This window comes from Sporisorium graminicola, chromosome SGRAM_15 (genome assembly GCF_005498985.1).
Source record: "Sporisorium graminicola strain CBS 10092 chromosome SGRAM_15, whole genome shotgun sequence".
NCBI classification, from domain to species: domain Eukaryota; kingdom Fungi; phylum Basidiomycota; class Ustilaginomycetes; order Ustilaginales; family Ustilaginaceae; genus Sporisorium; species Sporisorium graminicola.
Window position 1 is genome coordinate 515,158 of NC_043725.1, and position 21,514 is coordinate 536,671.

The 21,514-nt window shown below is 57.6% G+C and overlaps 10 protein-coding genes across 10 annotated transcripts; 6 read left to right on the forward strand and 4 right to left on the reverse strand.

The window, feature by feature from the left end:
- Nucleotides 1-1,194: 1,194 nt before the first annotated feature.
- Nucleotides 1,195-5,907, forward strand: EX895_002609 (uncharacterized protein; the record flags this gene model as incomplete). The annotated part of the gene is made up of 1 exon (XM_029883207.1): nucleotides 1,195-5,907. The coding sequence occupies one exon, from the start codon at nucleotides 1,195-1,197 to the stop codon at nucleotides 5,905-5,907; it is 4,713 nt and encodes a 1,570-aa protein (XP_029740605.1).
- Nucleotides 5,908-6,655: 748 nt separating this feature from the next.
- On the forward strand, nucleotides 6,656-7,384 carry EX895_002610 (uncharacterized protein; the record flags this gene model as incomplete). The annotated part of the gene is made up of 1 exon (XM_029883208.1): nucleotides 6,656-7,384. The coding sequence occupies one exon, from the start codon at nucleotides 6,656-6,658 to the stop codon at nucleotides 7,382-7,384; it is 729 nt and encodes a 242-aa protein (XP_029740606.1).
- A 470-nt stretch (nucleotides 7,385-7,854) lies between these two features.
- EX895_002611 (uncharacterized protein) lies at nucleotides 7,855-9,063 on the forward strand (the record flags this gene model as incomplete). The annotated part of the gene is made up of 2 exons (XM_029883209.1): nucleotides 7,855-8,405; nucleotides 8,502-9,063. The coding sequence occupies 2 exons, from the start codon at nucleotides 7,855-7,857 to the stop codon at nucleotides 9,061-9,063; spliced, it is 1,113 nt and encodes a 370-aa protein (XP_029740607.1).
- A 139-nt stretch (nucleotides 9,064-9,202) lies between these two features.
- Nucleotides 9,203-10,177, reverse strand: EX895_002612 (uncharacterized protein; the record flags this gene model as incomplete). Its single annotated transcript, XM_029883210.1, has 1 exon — nucleotides 9,203-10,177. The coding sequence occupies one exon, from the start codon at nucleotides 10,175-10,177 to the stop codon at nucleotides 9,203-9,205; it is 975 nt and encodes a 324-aa protein (XP_029740608.1).
- A 313-nt stretch (nucleotides 10,178-10,490) lies between these two features.
- EX895_002613 (uncharacterized protein) lies at nucleotides 10,491-12,797 on the forward strand (the record flags this gene model as incomplete). The annotated part of the gene is made up of 2 exons (XM_029883211.1): nucleotides 10,491-10,595; nucleotides 10,674-12,797. The coding sequence occupies 2 exons, from the start codon at nucleotides 10,491-10,493 to the stop codon at nucleotides 12,795-12,797; spliced, it is 2,229 nt and encodes a 742-aa protein (XP_029740609.1).
- Nucleotides 12,798-12,883: 86 nt separating this feature from the next.
- On the reverse strand, nucleotides 12,884-13,903 carry EX895_002614 (uncharacterized protein; the record flags this gene model as incomplete). The annotated part of the gene is made up of 1 exon (XM_029883212.1): nucleotides 12,884-13,903. The coding sequence occupies one exon, from the start codon at nucleotides 13,901-13,903 to the stop codon at nucleotides 12,884-12,886; it is 1,020 nt and encodes a 339-aa protein (XP_029740610.1).
- Nucleotides 13,904-14,376: 473 nt separating this feature from the next.
- Nucleotides 14,377-14,921, forward strand: EX895_002615 (uncharacterized protein; the record flags this gene model as incomplete). The annotated part of the gene is made up of 2 exons (XM_029883213.1): nucleotides 14,377-14,406; nucleotides 14,484-14,921. 2 exons carry the CDS (start codon nucleotides 14,377-14,379, stop codon nucleotides 14,919-14,921), a joined length of 468 nt encoding a protein of 155 aa, XP_029740611.1.
- Nucleotides 14,922-15,056: 135 nt separating this feature from the next.
- Nucleotides 15,057-17,201, reverse strand: EX895_002616 (uncharacterized protein; the record flags this gene model as incomplete). The annotated part of the gene is made up of 1 exon (XM_029883214.1): nucleotides 15,057-17,201. One exon carries the CDS (start codon nucleotides 17,199-17,201, stop codon nucleotides 15,057-15,059), a length of 2,145 nt encoding a protein of 714 aa, XP_029740612.1.
- A 436-nt stretch (nucleotides 17,202-17,637) lies between these two features.
- Nucleotides 17,638-19,177, forward strand: EX895_002617 (uncharacterized protein; the record flags this gene model as incomplete). The annotated part of the gene is made up of 2 exons (XM_029883215.1): nucleotides 17,638-17,908; nucleotides 18,024-19,177. 2 exons carry the CDS (start codon nucleotides 17,638-17,640, stop codon nucleotides 19,175-19,177), a joined length of 1,425 nt encoding a protein of 474 aa, XP_029740613.1.
- A 377-nt stretch (nucleotides 19,178-19,554) lies between these two features.
- EX895_002618 (uncharacterized protein) lies at nucleotides 19,555-20,439 on the reverse strand (the record flags this gene model as incomplete). The annotated part of the gene is made up of 1 exon (XM_029883216.1): nucleotides 19,555-20,439. The coding sequence occupies one exon, from the start codon at nucleotides 20,437-20,439 to the stop codon at nucleotides 19,555-19,557; it is 885 nt and encodes a 294-aa protein (XP_029740614.1).
- Nucleotides 20,440-21,514: the final 1,075 nt, after the last annotated feature.

Sequence of the window (21,514 nt, forward strand, 5' to 3'; positions counted from 1 at the left end):
TACACTGACCGGGATCACTTGGCAAACGAGCCCCCGCATTTCAGCGAGCGACTCTTCATTTTTCGCTTGCGATGCACTGGAAGACAGAGAGAAAGAGAAAGCGGAAGAGAGTGCCCATACAATCCCGCCTTCTGCCGCTGCTTGCAGCCCTCGGCTCGTTCCGCCATGCTAATGCTAGCTCAGATACCATGACCATCGCTGCCGACGCTTTCCGACGAGCTCTCCTGAGGACGACCGCAGAGAGAAAGAGGCAGCGAGGGCTCTGCTGAGGCAAAGGTTTGCAGGATGGACAACCGCAAAGCACCGAACAGCACGCGGTGCAACGAACCGGTGCCTGAGCGTTACGCGCAAGGTCGAATACAATGCAAGTTCAAAGCCTAACGACAGTCTGTGCAAGCCACGTCTGCCACCCCAGCCAGCCACCGAGGTTGCGCCAATTTGTGTTCTTTTTTTCATAGAGAGAAAAAAAAAGAAAAAAGGGAATAGAACCAGCCGAGATTGTCAAGCGTGTGTGTGGGTACAGGCAGTGGAAGGCAGCAGGACAGAGGTCAAGCTTTGGGAACAGAGTGAGGAGCGTGAGAGCTGTGGGCTTCCACTTTCAGTTTTGCTCTCTGTCTTGGTTGGCTGTGTTCGTGTGCCTTGAAGCTCAGTCCAGAGCCTCTTGCTGCACTTTCCTTTTGACTGCGCGTCGCTACCATCCAAACCCTCATCCACGCCTCCTCCTTCCTTTCTCTGTCACCATCACCGACGCCATTGAGGCTGGCACAGTCCTTTTCCATCGCATTACCACACTTTTCGCCACCACTACTGCCTTGCACCAGCACTCCACTCATTACACGGCGAGTCGTCGACGCAGCATATCGAATCACATGCGCTAAGCGACGCTGCTTCGTCCAAAATTATTGCAACTGTTCAGGGGCCAAGGACGACATAACTTGGACCAGACCAACTCGTCGGCCCGAACGATAGATTGGGTTTCCGTATCTACCTACACCAACACCTTTCGCAGCCGTACACACCATCAATCACGCCGCCTCGACCCTTCTTGTACTTCACACTGCCTAGTCGGTGATTGATTCCATCCTTGTCGACCGCAAAGCCTTGCAGCAGTGGCATCAGTCGCTTGGCTCGACCGTGACTCCGCTCGGCATCCACAGATCCTCCTGTTCTAAGAAACCTGGAATTCATCCGGCAATGCCCACCAGCTTCGCCCAGCCTGCTAGACACACCCCTTTCGATCGTCCTTTCGACCCACACTCTATATCGCCTCCGAGTCTTACAAGCACAAGCAGCCCCACTTCGAGCGACTCCACGGGCGACGACGACGAGGCCGCGGCCAAGGTCAGAGCCCGCTCCAGCGCGTCTCATCGTCGCGCAGCCGACACAGCTGCTGCTGCTGCTGCTGCTGCTGCTGCTGCTGCCAGTTCCGCCAGCACCGCTTCAGTTGACGTCTTTTCGCCCAGCATCTGGGGCGAACATTCACAACACTTTGGTCAAGGCCTCGCCGTCAGCGCCTTTGAACCTCATCAGCAGCCCAAATCCGACTTTGAGGGAATGAACTTTGCAGGCTGGGACAACAACTTCACTAATCTCGGCGTGCAGAACAACGCCGATCTATCCATCGATATGGAATCGACAGCCAGCACCGAGTACGGTTTTTCGCCCACTTCCGTTCAATCGCCCGCATCGTCCCACACCGCCATCGCCAGCTTCCCTGGTGCATCCCAGGCCATGAACAACGACAGTCCTAGCGGCTCCGACCGAAAGACCGGCTCCGCACCTCACGATCCAGCTACAATTACCAGCACGGAAAGCTTGGCCGGCAGCGGCGAAGACTCTGACACTCACCTTGCATGGGCAGGCAAGGCGAGCGACAATGACGAAGCCATGTTCGACTCATTTGTTCAGGCAGGCTCATTTGGCTCGCCTGCCGTACGGGATGAGCCCTTCCCTGCTAACGGCACCAACGGTCATGCCTTTGCTGCGATGAACATCCCTTCTTCATTGTCGTCGTCGGCCATGATGCCACCGTCGACGCAGGTGAAAGCGCCACCTGCCAGCGCACCCAAGTTCCACGCCAATGCCAACGCCAGCACCAGTACTTCATCATCACGACGCAACTCGGGAGAGTCGTCCGAGCCTAGAAAGCTCCCTGGGTCTTCCTCAGCAACAGCACGACGAATTGGGTCCCAAACGGCAGTGCACAGCAACAACCTCGACGCTGACCTAGGCTACTCGGCTTTCGAAGTTGTCCGTCCGAACCGGGAAGGTCTTAAGGATCTCCAGGTCCACATCAATGGCGTTCCCATGCATGGCGCAAAGTCGCGTGTCGAAACGCAAATCCGCATGAGGATTGAGCTGGTTCGGCCCAAGACCAGCCCTGCCGGCGGATGGGAACGCATCGGCTCCTTCTCGCACATCAAGCTTCCGCCGCTCAGCGGCACCAAGCGCAAATCGAAAAAGTATCAGAAGACAGACGTGCCTCCCGAGAAGACGCTCTTTGTTGATGCGACCGTCGTCAACGCAACACCTCCGCACGATCGCGTCCATGTCTGCAAGGGTTGCCGACAGAGAGAGCGCAAGCGCGCCCATCGCAAGAAGGATCCCAAGACGCCTGTCGAAAGCCAACCCACAGAAGAAGAGATGAGGAGTCTGGGCATTGATCCATCCGCGCCCGATGCCGTCGAGAGGACGCAGGCACGCATGGAGGAAGAGGAGAAGAAACGAGTCGTCCTCTTCAATTGCGGCGACTTTGTCGATTTCGAGGAAGGCGAGGCGGTTCTCCCTACGCGTATCACCTGCTACTGCCGCCATCACAAGGAGAAGGTCGGCTTTTGCGTCATTTTCACCATGCGCGACTGGCAAGGCCGCTTGATTGCCACCGGTTCCACTCCACCCATCATGATCACCGACGACCACAAATCGATGGGCCAGGCTGCCCAGGCCGCCCAGGCTGCTGCTGCCAGCGCTGCATCCAACGTAGCCTCGCCCGCAGCACCGGCATCGCTTGGTGTCATCAAGCAGGTCAACGGCACAAGTCCCAGAAGCGTTGCTTCCCACCATTCATCGCAGCAGGATGACCCGGCAGCCACCTCTACGAGCGGTAGCGTGACACCCAACGGCAGCATCACCACCGAAGCACCGACCAAGGCCAAGAAGGAACGCTCCAAGCCTTATGACGGCAGCCGACGTCGCCGCAACACTTCGGGCAAGGATCTCAACATGACGCCGTACTCTGGCACCGGTCAGAACACGCCCTCTGTGACCGCCACTTCGCCCGCTAACTGTGTCGACTTTGGTTCGTCTGATTTCTGGAATGCCTTTGCCACTGCCGGTACGGCCATGAATGGCCTCGACCGCAGCAACAGCACCAGTACCGGTGCCAAGACGCCTGGCGATGCTTCGAGCGTGGGTGGATCCCCCGCACCTCCGAGCTTGGGCGGATCGCAGCCCGCGCAGCAGGCCAACGGCGGTTCGCAACATCCGCTGACACTGCCACAGATGCCGCCACAGATGCAGGCTCAGCTTGCACAGGGCTCGTTGTCCCCCACCACCTTGCAAACCAACCTCGCCAGCTTGCCCAACTTTGATCTGGAACAGTTCTTCCGGAACGCACAGGCAGGCGTCTCGAGCGGTGTCGACTTTGCCCAGCTCATGGCTATGGCCGCTGCTGCCGCCCTACCTCCTCACCTGCGACCAAATTCTGGCTTAGCCGCCGCCACGCCTGGCTTTGCACAAGCCTCTCCACCGGGGCCCAACCACCAGATTGAGCAAGCGCCGTTGCCCAAAATCTCCAAGCTCATTCCCGGCGAAGGACCCACCAGCGGCGGTATCGAAGTGACGGTTCTAGGAGAGAATTTCACCGAAGGCATCACTTGCGTGTTTGGCGACGTTCCAGCCGCCAACACCAAGGTGTGGGCCAGCAACACGCTCGTGTGTTTACTGCCGCCGAGCTCAAGCCCAGGCCCTGTCGTCGTGAGCGTCAAGGGTGCTGGACAAGTTGCCCCGCCGCCTCCAGTGAACGGCCCTTTGCAACTTTTCACGTACATCGACACCACCGACCGTGCGCTCATGGAACTGGCATTGCAGGTGGTTGGCCTGCAAATGACGGGACAGATGCGATCAGCCCGCGAAGTCGCCATGCGCGTTGTCGGCTCTGGCGGCAGCCAACAGCCTGGCATGCCGCCCACCTTCAGCAATGGAGGTGGCAGTGGTGGCGTTGGGCATGCCGACGCTCGTGAAGCTTTTGCTGGCCTTTTCACGGGTCGTTCGCAGAGCTCCAACTTCCAAGACACCCTGGTGCAATTCCTCTCGCTGCTCGACGCAGATGTGAGCAACATCGAGCAGGCAGAGCCACGACCCGACGCGATCCGACTGGCCAACAAACAGGGCCACACTTTGCTGCACCTTGCTACGCTTATGGGTTTCCACAGGCTTGTCGACGCTCTCATTACCCGAGGTTGCCCGCTTGACGCACGCGACTGCAATGGTGTCACGGCGCTCCACTTTGCCGCAATCCATGGTCGCCTCACCATCGCGCGCATGCTCCTGAGAGCGGGTGCTCGAGACGATGTCGCCGATGTCCACGGCCTCTATGCCATTGACCTGGCGCGAAATCATGACCAGGTGGACGTCGAGATGATGCTCGACAACACGGCCCGCACTGGACACTGGCAGACCCGTCGCCTCACTTCGCACGCCGCTGCGAGCCTCTTGTTCGACGACGACGCAGAGGACATTGTTTCCGACGAGCTCAGCAGCGAGCCTAGCCAGTCGGACGTTGATGACGACAACGTCAGCACCAGCTTTGACGAGTACAGCGATGACAGCTGTTCGGTCAGCGGCGATGATGCTGACCAAATTGCTCGCCGCCCTACCTCTACCGACGTCGAGGATGACGTCGAAGCTCGTGAGGCTCTCTCGGAGCTTCCAACTCCCATCATCGACGACGAAAAGGCTCGTCTCAAGGCAGCGGACGCGCGTCTGGCAGATGCGGCTACCCTGCCATCCGACGTCAAGAAGATCTCGGCAAAGGAAGCGACCATTGATGACCCTGCCGACACGCAGAAATCGTGGTTGACCAAGGCGGGTGATACAGGCGCCGACTGGATGAACCGAGCCTTCCTTCCGCAAACGATGGCCCACAAGTTTGCTCAGCTGCACATGCCAGCAATGCCCGCAATGCCTGCCATGCCCGCCATCAACGTCTTCCATCTCGGTCTTTCTGGACCCGCGTTCATGCCGTGGTCCGGTGCTCAGCGAGACAATCACGCCGATGTCAAAGCAGACGGAGACGACAAGGGCAAGACGCGTTCGAGCGATGAACCCGTCGAACAAGGCTGGGAGCACGATGACCGCAGCCGGCTGCTCACGCTGTGGAAGAACATTGTCGAGGAAGGCGCTTGGGGTCTCAACCCGCTGCACACTCCTCCACCCGCTTACGAGTCCGTTGCTGCAGGCGAAGAGCACGGCGTCCCCAAGCGCTCTGCTCAGGAGTCTGCCACGTCAGCCACCAGCATTGCTGCCGATACCACGTCGGAATCGAGCACACCCACTGCGGGTCCTTCGCGCAGACCTTCGTCGCGACGACGCCAGCCTCACGCTGGTAGCGAAGTCTTTGCCACTGCTGGCACCTCGGCATCTGCACAGTCTTCCAAGTCAGGCTCATCTGGCAGCAACACGGGCAAGGGCAAAGCGCCTGCACATAGTTCCTCTACCGCCGTCGCCCGCCGTCGCAAGGGGCAGCTGCAGCTGCGGGACGACGCCATGCTGGTGTGGTTCTGGATTCCTGTGCTGCTCATCGCCGCCGTGGTGCTGCTCTGTTCCAAGAGCTCGAGCATCTTTAGCTACGCTGACCTCATGAGCTATTTGGACCTGCCCGCCGTCGGACGCAACCGAGAGGCTTGATCCAAGAGGCGCTTTTTCTCGCCTCACACACCTTTACACCCTCACGATTTTTCGGGCCGTTTTTCTTGTGCGCCACTTTGTCTCAGTATTCGCTTCGTTATCTTGTTCTCCCTTCTGTAACACCAATGTTTTTCTGTATTGAATTTTACAAGAGCCCGACAAGAGTATGATCTAATCCTCACGAGCTTAGAAGAGAGCTGGGTGCCTGACGAGCGATCAATCGATTGGGGCCCGACCAGTGCCATTGACGGCCAGCATTTGAAGCCGAACTACAAAGCGTCCTGAGGCAAGACAGCAGGTCGGGAAGGTCCGGCATACAGTGAGTGTGGGATCGGGCGTTGGCGAAGGTGAGTGGCGGCGGTACTGAAATTATGCGTAGCCAGGAGAAGACGAGATTGGCGTGGGAAGAACCATTACCCCACACTGGGGCGGTGCATTCTCTAGGTGACGCGGCGTGGGCAGAAAGTCCCCGAGGGATGCAGCTATGCGGTAAAGGCAGGCAGGCGGGCACTACGCGTGCGAATGTGGTGCGGGCACACCAACTTGAGCTCCGATTCATTTCCGAGTGTGGATAAATCCCAAGCGAAGCGTGTGTGAAGAAGGGTGGAGCCCGGATGAAAGAAGAAAGCAAGCCATGCAGGACAAAGCACGTTTGGTGAAGCTATAAGAACCCACACTCGGCCTTGGCATCGTGTTTGCGCTTTTGGCTCTGCTCTGCAATATCATCAACCGACGCACACGTCTCAATATGTCCTCCGAGCAGGTTCCTCTTTCCGGTCTTCCGGCCAACACGCGCCCTGACAAGGCCATCCGCAACAACGGCTCGGTCGAGCTGGCTCTGGAGCGCTGGCGCATCGTTGAGCTGGCCCAGGGCTGGCCCATGTACCGCGATGCGCGTGAGTGGGAGAACTTCGGCTCGATCTTCCACCCCGACGGTGCCTACGTATACACCACCTGGACGGGCAAGACGCACATCAACGACTTTATCCAGGCCAGCAAGGCCAGCATGGAGAATGGCGCTTTCATCATGCACCGCATCCACGGCACCTCGGTCGACATCCTCGACAACCGTGCCATCTGCAAGATGAAGGCAACCATCACCCAGCGCTTTTCGCTCGATGGGATCGAGGTGGACGCAGAGTCCGACTGCCGCTTCTGCTTCTTCTTTGAAAAGTTCACGGCTGCCGATGGCACACCCAGCTGGGGTGCCAAGCTGGTGCGCCACTGGTACGAGAAGGACAAACTGATTCCCGTCGACCCGCGCAAGGTGCCCGAGCTGGACGACGAGCTGCTGGCCACCTTCCCCAGTGGCTACCGCTACCTGGGCTACTGCCAGGAGATTTCGATGCAGGGCAAGACCGACACGCCCCTCAAGGTCAAGCGCGACATGCCCGGTCACCGTGGTCCCGAGCACGACGCGCTGCTACGTGCTGCCAAGACATGGCTCGATGGCGGTGTGCCAGACGACCTCAAGTGAGCGTCCCCTTTAGCCCAGTCAGCAAACCCCTTCCTTCACTTTCTGTACATACATCCATGCATTCGTTCACACCATAGTATCTCAATTGCAGTTGACATCTTTTGCGGAACAATTGCTAGCGCGCGTAAGAAACGGCTTTATTCTTCAGAATCCCCCTGAACGTCCGGAAGATTGTTAGTCCTTCCTGTTGGGTGATCATTTGGCCGATCGAATGGGCGGCGCATGCATCCGCGCATCGGCCTTTTTTGCAGTGTGTTTGCCCGCCTCGGAGTTGAACGTACAGTACTGTCCACTGCATCGGTGTGGGGAACGCCCGTGGATAACGCGGATCGGAGTTGAGCCTGAGCCAAGATGCTGCTTGTCTGTCCTATTTCAACGAACACCATGTAGCAGCTCGCTACAAGTTGTTCTGCGACCCTCTCTTCCTACTCACTCGTACTCCACGACCACCCCAACAGCACAAGTTCACCATGCGCTCCTTCCAGCACGAAAGCAAGCCGGCACGCGTTATCTTTGGCAATGGCACGCTGCAAAGCAAGTTGAAGCAAGAGGTGCAGCATTTGGGCGTGCGCCATGCGCTCGTGCTCAGTACCCCCTTCCAAACCAACCTGGCAGAAGAAGCAGCCAAGCTGCTCGGCGAGGGCGACAGCCCCATCCAGGTGTCCATCTTCACCAAGGCTACCATGCACACGCCCGTTGAGGTGACGGAAGAGGCCATGCAGGCCATGGGCGATGCCGATTGTCTGATCGCGCTCGGTGGTGGATCGACCACGGGTCTGTCCAAGGCCATTGCTCTGCGCCGTCCTGGTCTTCCGCAGATTGTGGTACCGACCACCTATGCTGGTTCCGAGGCGACGTCTGTCGTTGGACAGACAGAGAACCGCAAGAAGACGACGGTCAAGAGCAAGGACATCCTGCCCGGTACCATTGTGTACGATGTCGGCCTGACGCTGACCTTGCCTGCTACCATGACGTGCACGTCGGGTCTGAACGCGATTGCACACGCCGTCGAAGGCCTCTAGTGAGTACCAACGCAGCAGTGCTTTGCTTGGGTAAATTGCCACGACAGGATGCTGACCCTCCCCTCTCATTTCCTCTCAAACTCGCTGGCTGCTAGTGCCACGGATGCTACGCCCATTACCGACATGTTTGCCGTGCGCGGTATCCGTTCCATGCTGACCGCTCTCGAGACGCTGCAAAAGACCAGCCAGGACGACAGCTCGGCGATCCTCGATGCGCGTGCCGATGCACTCGAAGCCAGCTGGCTCTGCGGCACTGTCCTGGGTGCCGTCCACATGGGTCTGCATCACAAGCTGTGCCACACGCTCGGCGGTATGCTCAACACGCCTCACGCCGAGACGCACGCCATCCTGTTGCCCTTCACGCTGCTCTACAACTACGCCAGCCTGACGCCCGCGCAGAAGGCCTGGTTTGGCCAAGCATTCGACACCCAAGACGGCCTCGCGATCGCCCAGCGTCTGCGTGCCACGCTGACCAACCAGACCGGCGTGCCGCTCTCGCTGAAAGAGGTCGGTGTGACCGAGGAGGACCTGCCCAAGGTCGCGGCTCAGGCGGCGTCCGCGCCTTACCCCAACCCCCGCGCCTTGGTCGAGGACAGGCTGCTGTTCCTGTTGCGCTCGGCCTGGCAGGGCACTCTGGACGGCTCGATTCAGGAGTGATTGTCATGCAGTGCATCATCTTAACGTTTCTTTCTTTCTCAGCCTTTGCCTTCTCATCGTGTGTGTGTGCGTGTGTGTGGGGTACCAATAGTGTTTTTATTTTGCAAGAAGAAGAGAACATTGGCTAACATAACATACATCATTTCGCTTGACGCGCCTGCTCTGCCTCTGCTACGGTAGGCAGTGTGAGGTCGTACTGGCAAAGCCAGTAGGGCTGCTCGTAGTGGACAAAGCCCAACGCCTTGGCACGAGCAGGATCGTGGATCTGTTTCAGGTCCAACACGAGCGATGTCTTGACGCCAAACACGGCGTCGGAGCACAGGAAGTCATCGCCCTCAAAGTAGAGCGCCGTGGTCAGTGGTGCGTAACCGGGAGCGGTGACCTGGAGGTGCAGGTGGGCAGGGCGGAAGACGTGGCGGCCGAGACGTTGGAGCAACTTGCCGACAGGACCGTCGCTGGGGATGGGATAGGGTACCGGGCGAACCGCACGGAAGTTGTAGATGCCACCGGGTCCACTACGGACGCGACCGCGGCAGTCGGCCTTGGTACGACCCGCATACTGAACATCGTAGAAGCCCTCGGCGTCGGTCTCCCAGGTTTCGATGAGTGCACCTTCGATCGGTTGGCCGTCGAGACCCTTGACGACGCCCTCGACGTACATGTATTCGCCCTTGCCTTCCGAGGCAATGCTCTCGCCCAAGCCGATCTCGGTGGCATCTGCGGTCTGGAAGGGACCGAGAATGGTAGGCTCCGTGGCACCTTGGGGCACTTTCTTACCCTGAGAATCGACCAAGGCCGAGAGGCCGAGGATGTCCGACAGCAGGATAAACTCCTGTCGTACGGGCGAACAGATCTGGCCGACCTGGGTGAGGAAGAGCAGAGCAGTCATCCATTCGGACTCGCTCAGGTTGATCTCGCGGGCAAAGTCATGCAGATGCTGCACCAGACTTGCCATGACCTGTTTGAGGCGCTCGTCCGAGGAGCGGGCATTGCATTGGTGCACAATGTCGGTGATCGTGTGTTCGTTGAGATCAATGGGCAAGGTGGGGATGTCTGCCTTGGCAGGCGGTTCCGGCTTGAAGAGCACCTCGTCTGCTTGTCCCTTGATCGTCATCTTGGCGTGAATAAGGGTCAGGATGGATGGGTGTGGTGCGAGCAACAAAGGGCATGGGCCAGATTTATAAGCTTAGGGTGCTTTTCAGGGTTCTCCACGGCTCTAGCTGGCTCCAACTCCGAGCGTGCCGGACTTGTGTCTTGCGGGCCAACAACGCGGGCCGAGTGATTTGAGCGAAGAAGCCAACGCGCCGCGCCGCGCCAAAAACCCTATCCTCGGCTAGGCTCACGGAGGTGAAGCGGAAGACGAGGCTCATCCTTGGTTGTTGTCCGAACCCACCATCCTGATCTGCGCCGTGATTTCCACTGACACCATGCAACAGCAGCAGAGAGGCAGTAGTCTCTCGCCGCGCACGGCCAACACATCCATCCCCTCGGAACCGCCGGAACCGCCCGTCAAGAAGAAGAGAAAGTCACCCGTACGTTTTGTCCGGGCGGCCAAGCACGTTGACGTTGGACCGAGGCTGACCATCCATCAACGTTCTATGCATTGACAGCTCTTCTCCAAGGCCAGGTCGTGTATCGCATGCCGCAGTGCCAAACTGCGCTGTGATCTGGACTGGCCCTGCGCCAACTGCGTACGACGCGGTTTGGCTCAGGCATGTCCAGGCTTCGTTCCTCACGAGCGACGAGCCACCTCGGACCAACGTGCACCGCATGTTTCGATCGACTCGGCACACACCTCCTCCCCTTCTCACGGCCAAAGCCAATGCCCCGTAGTAGAGCCTCGGCAGGATAGCACAGCTCAGCTTCAAGCCGTTGCACATCATCAACCCATCCCATCCCCGAGGCAGCAGCGCCAACTCAATCCGACGCAAGCGGCGCAAGCGGGGCCAAGCTCATCCGATGCCTGGCAACGGCCGCAGTACTATGGTCAATCCGCCCATAGCAGCTACCTCGCATCCAACTTGCCGCCGCCATCACCTACTTTGGAGAACAGGATACACTCGGCCAACTCCAAACGTCCTCGCAGAGCTCCCCAAGATTCTTGGGTCCAGATGGAAACCGACTACCGGTTTTTCTTGGATGTGGTTCAAGAAGGCATCGATGCTTCCATCGTGCAAGAGTACCAGGCTCATATTGCATGGATGTTCTGTCCAATCGAAGCGTCTAAGCTCATATCCGTGTTCGATGCAACCGACGACGATGCTGCGGCGCTGTGTCTGGTCATCAAGGTCGTCATGTTTGCATGGCAGACAGCGGTACATCAGGATTCACCCACGGGCGCCGAGCGAGTTCGCGAAGTGGCCTTTCAGCAATGTTGGAGAACACTGGACAAGGCTCAATGGAGTCAGTGCAACTCGTTGACCATCCAACAAGCTCTCTTCCTGCTCTGCATCTTTCTGCTCAACTTTGAGGGTGGCTTGATGTCCGACAGGTTCTCGTCCGTATTTGGTATCTGCGTCGCCAAAGCTATCGAATCTGGCCTCTACACCGATGCCAGGGTAGGCCAAGGCAACGATCACTCGATCGAGCGTCAGAGGCAGATACTCTTCTGGGAGCTCTACTCGCTCGACGCTTTCCGGTCGTTGGCCTATTGCAGGCCCTGTTTCTTCCAGGACGCCACGATCACAGCAGCCAAGCCGAGCGTGTTGACCGAAGACGATGCCTTCCACACAATCAAATACGAGAATGCGCAGATCATCAATCGTTTCATGACACATCACATCCACTCTTCTCGAACAAACTTCCAAGAGACCATGGATCTTGACCTCCAAGTTCGTCAGCTATTCGAACGGATCCCTTCCCACCTGCGTGTTCGCCGAGCCAGCCGGCTCAGTGCTGGAGCACAAAAGCAGACCGTCCGACAGGTTTTGCAAGGCTGCACCATTGCACTCAACATTCATCAAACCCTGCTGACACTCTATCGTCCCTGGTTCGTCTCGACAACTCTACAAGAGGCACAGGGAAAAGGCGATCGACAGTCGGCACAGTACCAGCGTGCCAAGCTTTGCATTGGCGAATCCGCCAGCGCCATGATCGATCTGTGCAGCCGTGCCTATGCAGTGGACCCGCAGACGACGATGCATTGGGCCTTCTTCCTTCATCACACGTTCAATGCAGGCGTCTGTCGCGCCATGCAGGCCATCTATGGCCACCCAAGCGATCCCCTCTACTACAGCGCGGTCGACGACGTGGACGAGGCCATCGAGCTGCTCGACAAGACGCAGGAACACGGGTGTGGTACAGTCTGGCTGCCCAAGTCGCACGTCTTGCGCAAGCTACGCCAGAGGATCGATAAGGCGAGCAATGGAGCGGCTCGCAATGGCGACGGAGAACAGTCTCGTCGAGCCAGCAATTTTGGTCTGCTTGGCGCTACGGTTCCGCTCGAACAAACAGGTCAGTCGTCCACGAGCGGTGCGGGTCAACAACAGCTGCAGCCTGGTGCAGAGGCATTCTCCTCCTCCTCCTCTTCGGCGGCTGCTCCGGTCCACAGCCACGACGTCGGATCAGCCATGACCGACGAAACTGGCTCCACCTCGGGGTGGCTCGACCTGCTCAACACAGACGCATTCACCCTCTCAATGGCCGACTTGTGGAATGCCGAAAGCCTCCTGTCTCTGGAGCAAAGCGTCAATACCCCCTTATCCCCCAACGCCGCATGGAACACACCTCTGTAATCAGTATACACTCAGCACACGCTCACAGCAATGTAATCATAGCACAAGACGCATACCAGGTTGAAACAGGTTGAATAGGTTGGTCATTACAGCGACAAAGGCTCGGGGATGCCGTTGACGTTGAGTTCATCGCGAGTGGCTGCCTGCTTCCAAAGCTCGTTCTGAGCTGTGCGTGCCTGCTCGTCAGTCAAGTCAACGCCGGCGAAGAGGCGCCAAACGGTCTGGACTTGCTCGGCAATGACGTGGATGCCCTCGATGACGCGCCAGCCGTGCTTCTGCGCTGCGGTAAAGGTGCGCGTGATGCGGGGCTTGTACGCCATCTCCAACAAGGTGCCCGTGGTCTGCCCCAAGACGAGTTCCAACACGGCACTCGCACGTTTTTCCGCTTCCGACTTGGGCTCCAGGTCCGGAACACAGCTGACGGCCAACAGCTGCGCCCGCTGGCTGGAACCGCTGTCTCGGGACGCAGACAGAGCTTGCTGAGCCTGCTCGACACTGCGCAGGTGCACGATGGAGGGGGCCGGGAGCGAGACGGCAGCGAAGCGCTGTTGTACATCCTTGCTGAAGACGTCGACCTCGTCATCATCGCGGTTGATGACGTAGATGGTGCGGCAGCCCAGCTTGGTCAAGGCATAGGCAGCTGCTCGACTAGCACCGCCTGCTCCGATGATCAACCCATCCCGCCCGTAGCCTCCCTGGGACGAGGCCTGCACACCTTGTTGAGCCAAGTCTTTCTCCAGGGGACGCAGGATGCCGATCCAATCGCTGTTGGCACCCAGCAGCTTGCCATCGCGTCGGTAAATGTTGTTGATGGCACCGATCGCCTGAGCCGCTTGATCGACCTCGTCGACGACGTCCAACAGTTGAATCTTGAGAGGCATGGTGGGGACGCAGCCCTTGAAATCGGCGCGACGGATGTATTGCAAAGCCTCGTCCTTGGACTGGACATCGAGGTTGCTGAACTGCCATTGAGCTCCGATCTGCTGGGCGACGCAGTTGTGGATGACGGGAGCCATCGCATGACCAACACCGCTACCGATCAGGTAAAGTTGACCAGGCTCCTCCAGGGACGGAGGGGCACCCTCGTGTGTTGCAATCGAGCCCATGTTTCCAAAGCGACGATCAAGAGAATGAATGTTGAGAGCAGAAGCAACAACAAGAGCATGCAACCCTGGCTGGTTATATGGAGCAGTAGCTGCAACCCCAGGACGGACTTGAAGTGTTTTTTTCCCGCTGGGACCGACGCGTGCGGGGGGGTGTTGGCCCATTTCCGAGCTGTAGGAACCTACAAATCCGAATGCTTAGCTTCTCTGTGTCTGCAGCATGGGCACTCAACAGTCCGCCTTTGAGTCCAGTCCGCCAGACTGGGACCTGCATCGGACTTGAACGGGTTTGTTACGAGTGTAACCCCACACGAGCCCTGTCCGCCCGCGTCCCCCACACCCGCACCGTGCCTTCTCCACGTTCCTCATCTCCGCAGGGACTCGCTGTCCAATAAGCCACGTTCCGCCAGCAAAGGTTTTTACGAAGCAGACTATAGCCTTTCCTGGTCGACGTCCATCTTCACAAATCAGGCACCATGACGAACTCTGACCGTCCAACCGTTCTTGTACGTAGTCGGCAATGATCATACGTAGGATATACAGAACGAGCAGCTGACCATTCTTCCCCTTCGTGTATATACAGCTTATCAACGGGCCCAACCTGAACCTGCTCGGCACCCGCGAGCCAGAGAAGTACGGCAGCCAAACACTGTCCGACGTGCTTACGCGCAGCCAGGTTGTCTGCACCGAGTTGGGCCTGCACCTCGAAACATTCCAGTCCAACCACGAAGGTCAGATCATCGACAAGATCCACTCGGTACTCGGCAAGGCGAACTCGACCTTCTTGGTCATCAACCCAGGTGCCTTTACTCACACTTCAGTGGCTATCCGCGATGCCATCTCTGGCGTGCAGGTCCCGACGATCGAGGTGCACATCACCAACGTCCACAAACGCGAAGCCTTCCGTCATCATTCCTACCTCTCCGATATCGCCGTAGGTGTGGTGGCTGGGTTCGGTACCTATGGATACGAGGCCGCCATCCGCTTGGCTGCTCAACACCTTTGTCCCAAACAGGCCTAGTGTGCCTGTCGCTGACAACTTTGGGGCTCCTCCTCTGTGTGTTCGTCACGCTCAGCTCAATCTTACTCATTGTCATTCATGGCTTTCGGGTGCTTTGCGACTTGTTGATATTAAGCATTTTTTGAGTGTACCGGTCTAGTCGTGCTTGCCATCCAACAGAGCCTCCTGAGAACGGCGCCAGCCTACCATGGCACGTTGCGCCTGGCGAGCCGGGATGCCGGCATCGACTTGTTTGAGCTCCACGTTCATCAGCTCGGCACTGACGATTCCATCAAAGCCAATGTCCTCAAAGATGACACGCAGCAACGGCAGCAATGGCAAGTAGCCTTCGAACGCGAACGTGCGGCAGGATCGGTTCCAGGCCATCTTGCAGTTGGCATGCATGCTGGGGTCGAACAGGGCATGGTCGACCGTCAGAGGCGGCGTCATGCGCTTCGCATCTCCCAGCTGAACGTAAAAGATCTTTTTGCGGTTGGCCGTCTGCTTGGCCAGATGGCCGGCAAACGTGGTGCGTAGATCGTGGAGGCAGTCTTGCAGGCGCACCTCGCCATCATATAGCATGCCGCTCTCGCTCGCCGGATCGGCCCAACATTCTCCCAGGATCTGGAATGTGTCGAGCACAATGCCAAAGTTGGGCATGTCAACTGCCTCGACCTCCTTCCAGGCATCTTGCCAACGGCTCGTCCATGCGCCAAATGCCATGGCTTCGTAGGCAAACCGGATCGGTGCCTTGCCCTGTTGCTGTCGTCCCGTCAGACCTGCTTGAGCAAGGGCACGCAGATCCGCCACCACAACTTCGGGATCGCCAACAGAGATCTTCTTGAACATGGTCGAAGGCACCTGAATCACATCAGTGCCCAGAATGTCGGCCACTTGGAACCAGAGCGGCAGCACATGCTGCAAGCGGCGTTCGTGCTCCTGACGATCACGCAGGCCCACGTGGTTGAGCCAGGGCTGGAGGGCAATGATGCGGATACCGTGGCTGTCGCACAGCTTGCGGATGTAGGACGAACCGGCCAGGATCTCTGCATCCGTCGGCATCTCTTGGATTTCCTTGTTCGCCAGCCGCAGCGAGGCTACACGTAGGCATTCATAGAAGATTTCAATACCGTCAAAGTGTTCCGCCGCCGCGGCTGCCACTACGGCCTCGATGGTCTGTGCTTCGGAATAGCCCAGCGAGGCGCTCATAACGCCCTGCGGCAGAGCCTTGAGCCGATCCGCGAGCGACAGATCAGCAGCGTCGGCTGAAGATTGCAATGCCAAACTCTGGGCGGCCAATTCGCGCATCTTGTCACGGACGCTTTTCTGGGGGATCTTGGCAAACAAGGAAGAGTCTTTGCCAAGCCAAATGCGCCATTGTTCGATCAGTTGTGCACCCAAAACCTCGATGCCCGAAATGATGTGCCATCCATCCGCCTGCGCGGTGCGCATGATGGGCGTCACAAGCGGCTTGAAGCACATGTCGATCAGCATGCACGGGCTCGTCTGTACCTGACGTCGATGCAGACGTCCAACGAGCAATGTGTCCAGAACCGCATACATGGTGCTCTCGGCGGCAGTCTTGTCGTCCTGCACGGCACTTGACGGCGCCTGCTGCAGCATGGCGGCAGCGGGAATGCAACTGACCGCCAACGAGGGGGTGAGGCCTTGGTCAAGCAGCCGTTGTGCGTGGGCAACCGAGCCGACGTGGAAGACACATTCGGCCAGCGGGAACTTGCCGCCCTGAGCAGTGACAGCTGCTTGCAGATCGTCGATCATCGCCTTGACCGCATCTGCTGAACGGCCTACGACCAACACGTAAGGGCAGTGAAGCGTAAAGACGAGAGCCCAGATGGCGGCACGCGCAGCACCGCCGGAACCGATGACCAGACCGATGCGTTGCGGAATGTCGTGCAGCAGCTTGGTATTCTCCAAAAACACCTGGGCAATGCCGGCTGCATCCGTGTTGTGGCCGTGGTATCGATGCGGTGCGCCGTCTTGTCCCTTGACCACGCTGATCGTGTTGACCGCACCGATGGCCTTGGCATCGTCATCAATATGATCCAGACGCGCCATGATGCTCGCCTTGAAGGGCATCGTCACCGCTCCGAAGCCAAAGTCGGCACTCTGAACGTGTTGCCACACATCATTCTCGTCAGCGTACTCGCCGTGGGTAAAGGTCCAGGGTAAGTCCAACAGTTGCGACACAAACGTGTGCACCGCCGGACCTACGCTGTGTTTGATCGGGAAGCCAAAGGTGGCACCTCGTAGAGGCTCATCGATACGATTAATCAGCGACATGACTGAGAGATCAAGAGATAGTTGTGAGGTTCGAGAAGCAAGGCAAGCAAGCAGTTGGAGCAGGTCTGGCTTATATTGGGGGGTCCATCAGATATCGCAGCGGCCAAGGCGGATCTGTGCGCGCTCACCTCCGATTCATGTCCGGTGCTCTTGCGTGTCAAGTCCGATGTCTTTTTATGGTCAAGTCCGAGAGGGTCTTAACACGCTGACGATTAGTTTTTCCATTGATGTTAGGTCGTTGAGAGGGTTAGGGTTAGGAGTAATTTCAATTCGCGCTCTAACATTTCTGTCCTTTTGCGCCTGGCTGCCGTCAGATACCTCCTTCACTTGAACTCACGTGTACCCACCATCTCGCCAGCATCGTCGACGCCGACACCAGCGCCGAGACAGTATATGTCGCGAGACAAAGTGCTCCTCTGCAGCTACGTTCGCCGATATGGAGTTCGCCGCAAACTCTATCAACAACATAGATGATCTCGACGAGTGGCTCGCTGCTGTCCAGGCAGAGACGTCTGCGCAGCAACAACAACCTGACGCCGAGCTTCCAGCCTGGCTTGAAGAGGCCCTTCAGGATCCGCATTTCGATGCAATTGGCTCAACAAGCCGGTCTGAATCCGTTCATCACCAACAAGAAAGCAAAGGTGAAGAGCCCTCGGACGCAGCGGAGCGTATCAGGCGCAAGAATCGCCTTGCGCAGCAGCGAAGCCGTGAGCATCCAAACTTCACTTGCAAGGGTCGGGTCCAGACATTTGTCCACTCCGGTTGACTGACACTGTTCTCTCTTTGCTTGATCATCTAACTCGCTTCTTCTGTCATTGTCAGGAAAGCGCCGTAACGATCGGATCGCCGAGCTTGAAGCTCAAGTGAGCCAGCTTCGCGGACTGCTGACGCTTGAACGTCAGCGGAATCGAGATCAAGCGCAGCCCTCTGTCGCGCAACTTCGCATTCAAGATGCTGAGCAACTGCAGCTTCCGCCAAGCCCAGATCGTGCTGGCCGCAACTCCAACTCAGAGTCCGCCCTCGTCGCCAAACAACTGGAGGGCTCGGCAACTATGACCTCGCTCCTTGTTTCGCTTGCCGACGGCTCTTGGGATGACCGCTTCTTTCGCCTGCTGGGCAAACATTTTGGCATGTCGGCTGCACCACACAGACATGGCCATGGTAGCAAGCTTTCTGTCTTTCAAAATCGCCAAGCGGCCATCTCGTGGCTCATCTCGTTCACCGCCGATTCGAACAATTTTGCCAGGGCCGCAACCGCTCGGCAGGTCGGTGCACCCTCAGTCGTTGTCATGCCCGAGCTTGTCCTCTACAAGGTTTGCCGATTCTACTTTAGGTTGTTGCTGCCGTTTAGCACTTCTTACGGAAGCGGAATGGTCAATCTCAATGCCGCCAAAGTCATGAAGGAACCCGAGGCGATTTTCGATCAACGAGGGCAACAGACCCGCCCTACTTTAGGACAGGATGGCTATCTGCCCGAGATCATTATGCCCACACACATGCAGAGGATGGTAGGCGCACACCCCATCGAGATTGCCGTCATCCCATTCGCTGCACTGCGTGACAGGTTGCTTTTGACCGTACTCACCATGAACGGAAAGCCCAGCTTTGGCGTTGACACACCGAGCAACACGGTCACACCGGATCCGGCAAAGGTCCACCAGTTCACCTACGATGGGAAACCAAGCAGCGGCAAACCGTTCTCTACAGATGTTCAAGCTGATCACTCAGACAAGCAGAGCGCATCGCACCAAGACCCGCTTTGTCCCGCTGCGCGCAAGTGGCTAGATTCGTTCATGGTCGACTTTGTCGCCTCGCTTCGCATTTGGAATGCCAGCGATGATTGCTTCAACAGCACAGCTTTCGAGCTGCGGCCAGAGTTCGTTGCCAAGTACAAACTCATGCTCGATGCTGACATTGTCAAGACAAGCAACTTCTGGAGACGTAGTCGAGGAGAGCCTAGGTTGCCCCCTGGATGACTTCCTCACCCTCACTTACATCCGCTAGCACCGTAGATACCCATGCACTGACGATCGATTCGCGCTTCCACAAATATACCGTACCGCCCCAAGCTATCGGGCAAATCCCCAACAATTCCTCATGACTCATTGCCGAGACTGCATGTGATTGGGACCGCTATTGTCTTTGCAGTCGTCAGCCATCGGCTCAGTGCAAAATACTTGGTGCATTGAAAAGTCAGAAGTCACATTTCGAAGTTCTAGCTCGCGATACTTTGCGAGTCCAGTCTATTTTGACATAGCTCAACGGGCTGATACAATACTCGTGCAATTGCACGGGAGGCTGGACACCTAGCCGCATCTTGGAGCGTGAACTTCTTCAAGGAGCGGGAACTTCTTCAGGGAGCGGGGCGCTTGGCCACCTCTTGGAGGAGGACCGACGCAGCAAGTTTGCCAAGATTGTTGGAAGCCAGGGGCGAGTCGCCGGTGAGGAGGTAGCGGTCTTGGTGCACCTGGCCGGACATCTTGTCGTTGATGATCTCAACGTTGAGCTTGCGGAGCGACTCGCCGACGAGCCATTCCATCTTGCCAGGAATATAGCCAATGTCAATGTTGGCGCCCTTGTCGAGAGAGTCAGGGAAGACGACGATCTTGTAGCCGTCGTAGATGTACTTGGAACCTTCTGGCTTGCCAATGTCGGCGGCGAGAAGACTCGCGGGGCCGTGGCAGAGCGTAATGACATATCGCTGGTACTCGTTGGCCCATCGCAGCACCTTGCCGACAGTGTGCGAGAAGGGGATGTCGTTGAGCACACCATGACCGCCAGGGATGAAGACGCCGAGGTAAGGCGTCTTTTCGGTAAAGCCGGCGCCCCATACCTTTTCGAGCGAAAGAGGGGAACGCAGCTTTTCCTGGTACTTGTTGAAGATCTTCTTGACGGCCTCGTCTTCAGAGGGGAAAGCCCAAACTTCGAACTTGACCGCATCGCCAGAAGGGGTGGCAATGTCAACGTCGAATCCAGCCGCGTCAAGATGCAACAAAGGCAGGAGAAGCTCGACAGGGTGGTTACCCGTCGAGAAGAACTTGCCATCGGCCATCTTGAGGTAGCGCTCCTGCGAGCCGATCAGAAGGATCTTCCATTTGCCAGTGTAGGCATCGTACTTGGCGCCGTCGAAGTCAGTCTTGGGAGGAACATACTGGGACAGCGAGTACTTGGAGGGGAAGAAAGCATTCAGCTCGGCCTGGTCAGGCACGGGGGAGCGGTCGGACGTCTGCTGCGACATGGTGGCTAACTGGAAAGAATTGTGCAGAAGAAGCGACGATGGTCTGTGGATGGATGGACAAGGAGGAGCAGATTCGTTGTCTTCTGAGCCCCTTTAATACTCTTCATCATCCCATCATGGCCTGTGCGTATTGCAATGGCTGCACTACTAGCCTCGCAAGATGCCGTCACTCGGGAATGCGACAATGTCGGTAGCAGTCCCAAAGGCCATGCCCACCAGTGCGCACAGATGCCGATTCAATGCCATCCTTCACCGCACGTACGGGCCTGCAGAGAAAAGGGTTCTTAGTGTCTATGTGGCAATCCCTGAACCTCGGATTAGGTGCCAGCCCTGCCAGCCCTCAACGGAACGCTGATGCGCGTGGGCATGGCCGTAGTGCACGGACTCCGCAAAAGCAGCAGTACTGAGCAGTCCGTTGACACGCCAATTTAAGTTTTTCGGGAACTGGGCGCGTTGACTCATCCGGCTTCCGACCTTGACAGGGTTGACTCAACCCTCGGCTATGCGCGCGTACGGGGATTTTAAGATACAGTATAATGTTGACTGTCGGGTGTGCCGCTGAAAGGTGGGTCCGTTTCGAAATTACAGTTGAAAGCACCGCAATGCACGTCTCGAAATTTCGCCACTGCGCAACAACCCGAAAACAAATCAACCCTGAGCCGACGCTGTCCGCGATCGACGAGGGTAACTTAGGTTCTGGGTTCGTGATCATTCTGCTGCTAACCATATCGACACTCTGATACGCAACCAAAACAGAGCGCACCTGCTCGTGATCGTTCCGGGATTTTCTACCCGAAATATTTCATTCGTCCGATTGTTGGGGTGGATGTGCGGCGCCGAGCTTGCCGCATTCGAAGCGACGCAGTTGCGCTTGCTTGAGGATACGAAACCAAGGTCCACATTCGCGGAGAGACGGAAATCCTGCCAAGTGGCCACGTCAGGACACGCGCTATTGTTTAAGCACCTGCTGGGCTCTCAAAGGGAGTCATGGCGGCCTGGTCGCAAGGCGTGGTTGCGAGGCTAGATCAAGGTCGGCCCTGTTCCGCTAAACGACAGTGACCAAGGTACCACGAGC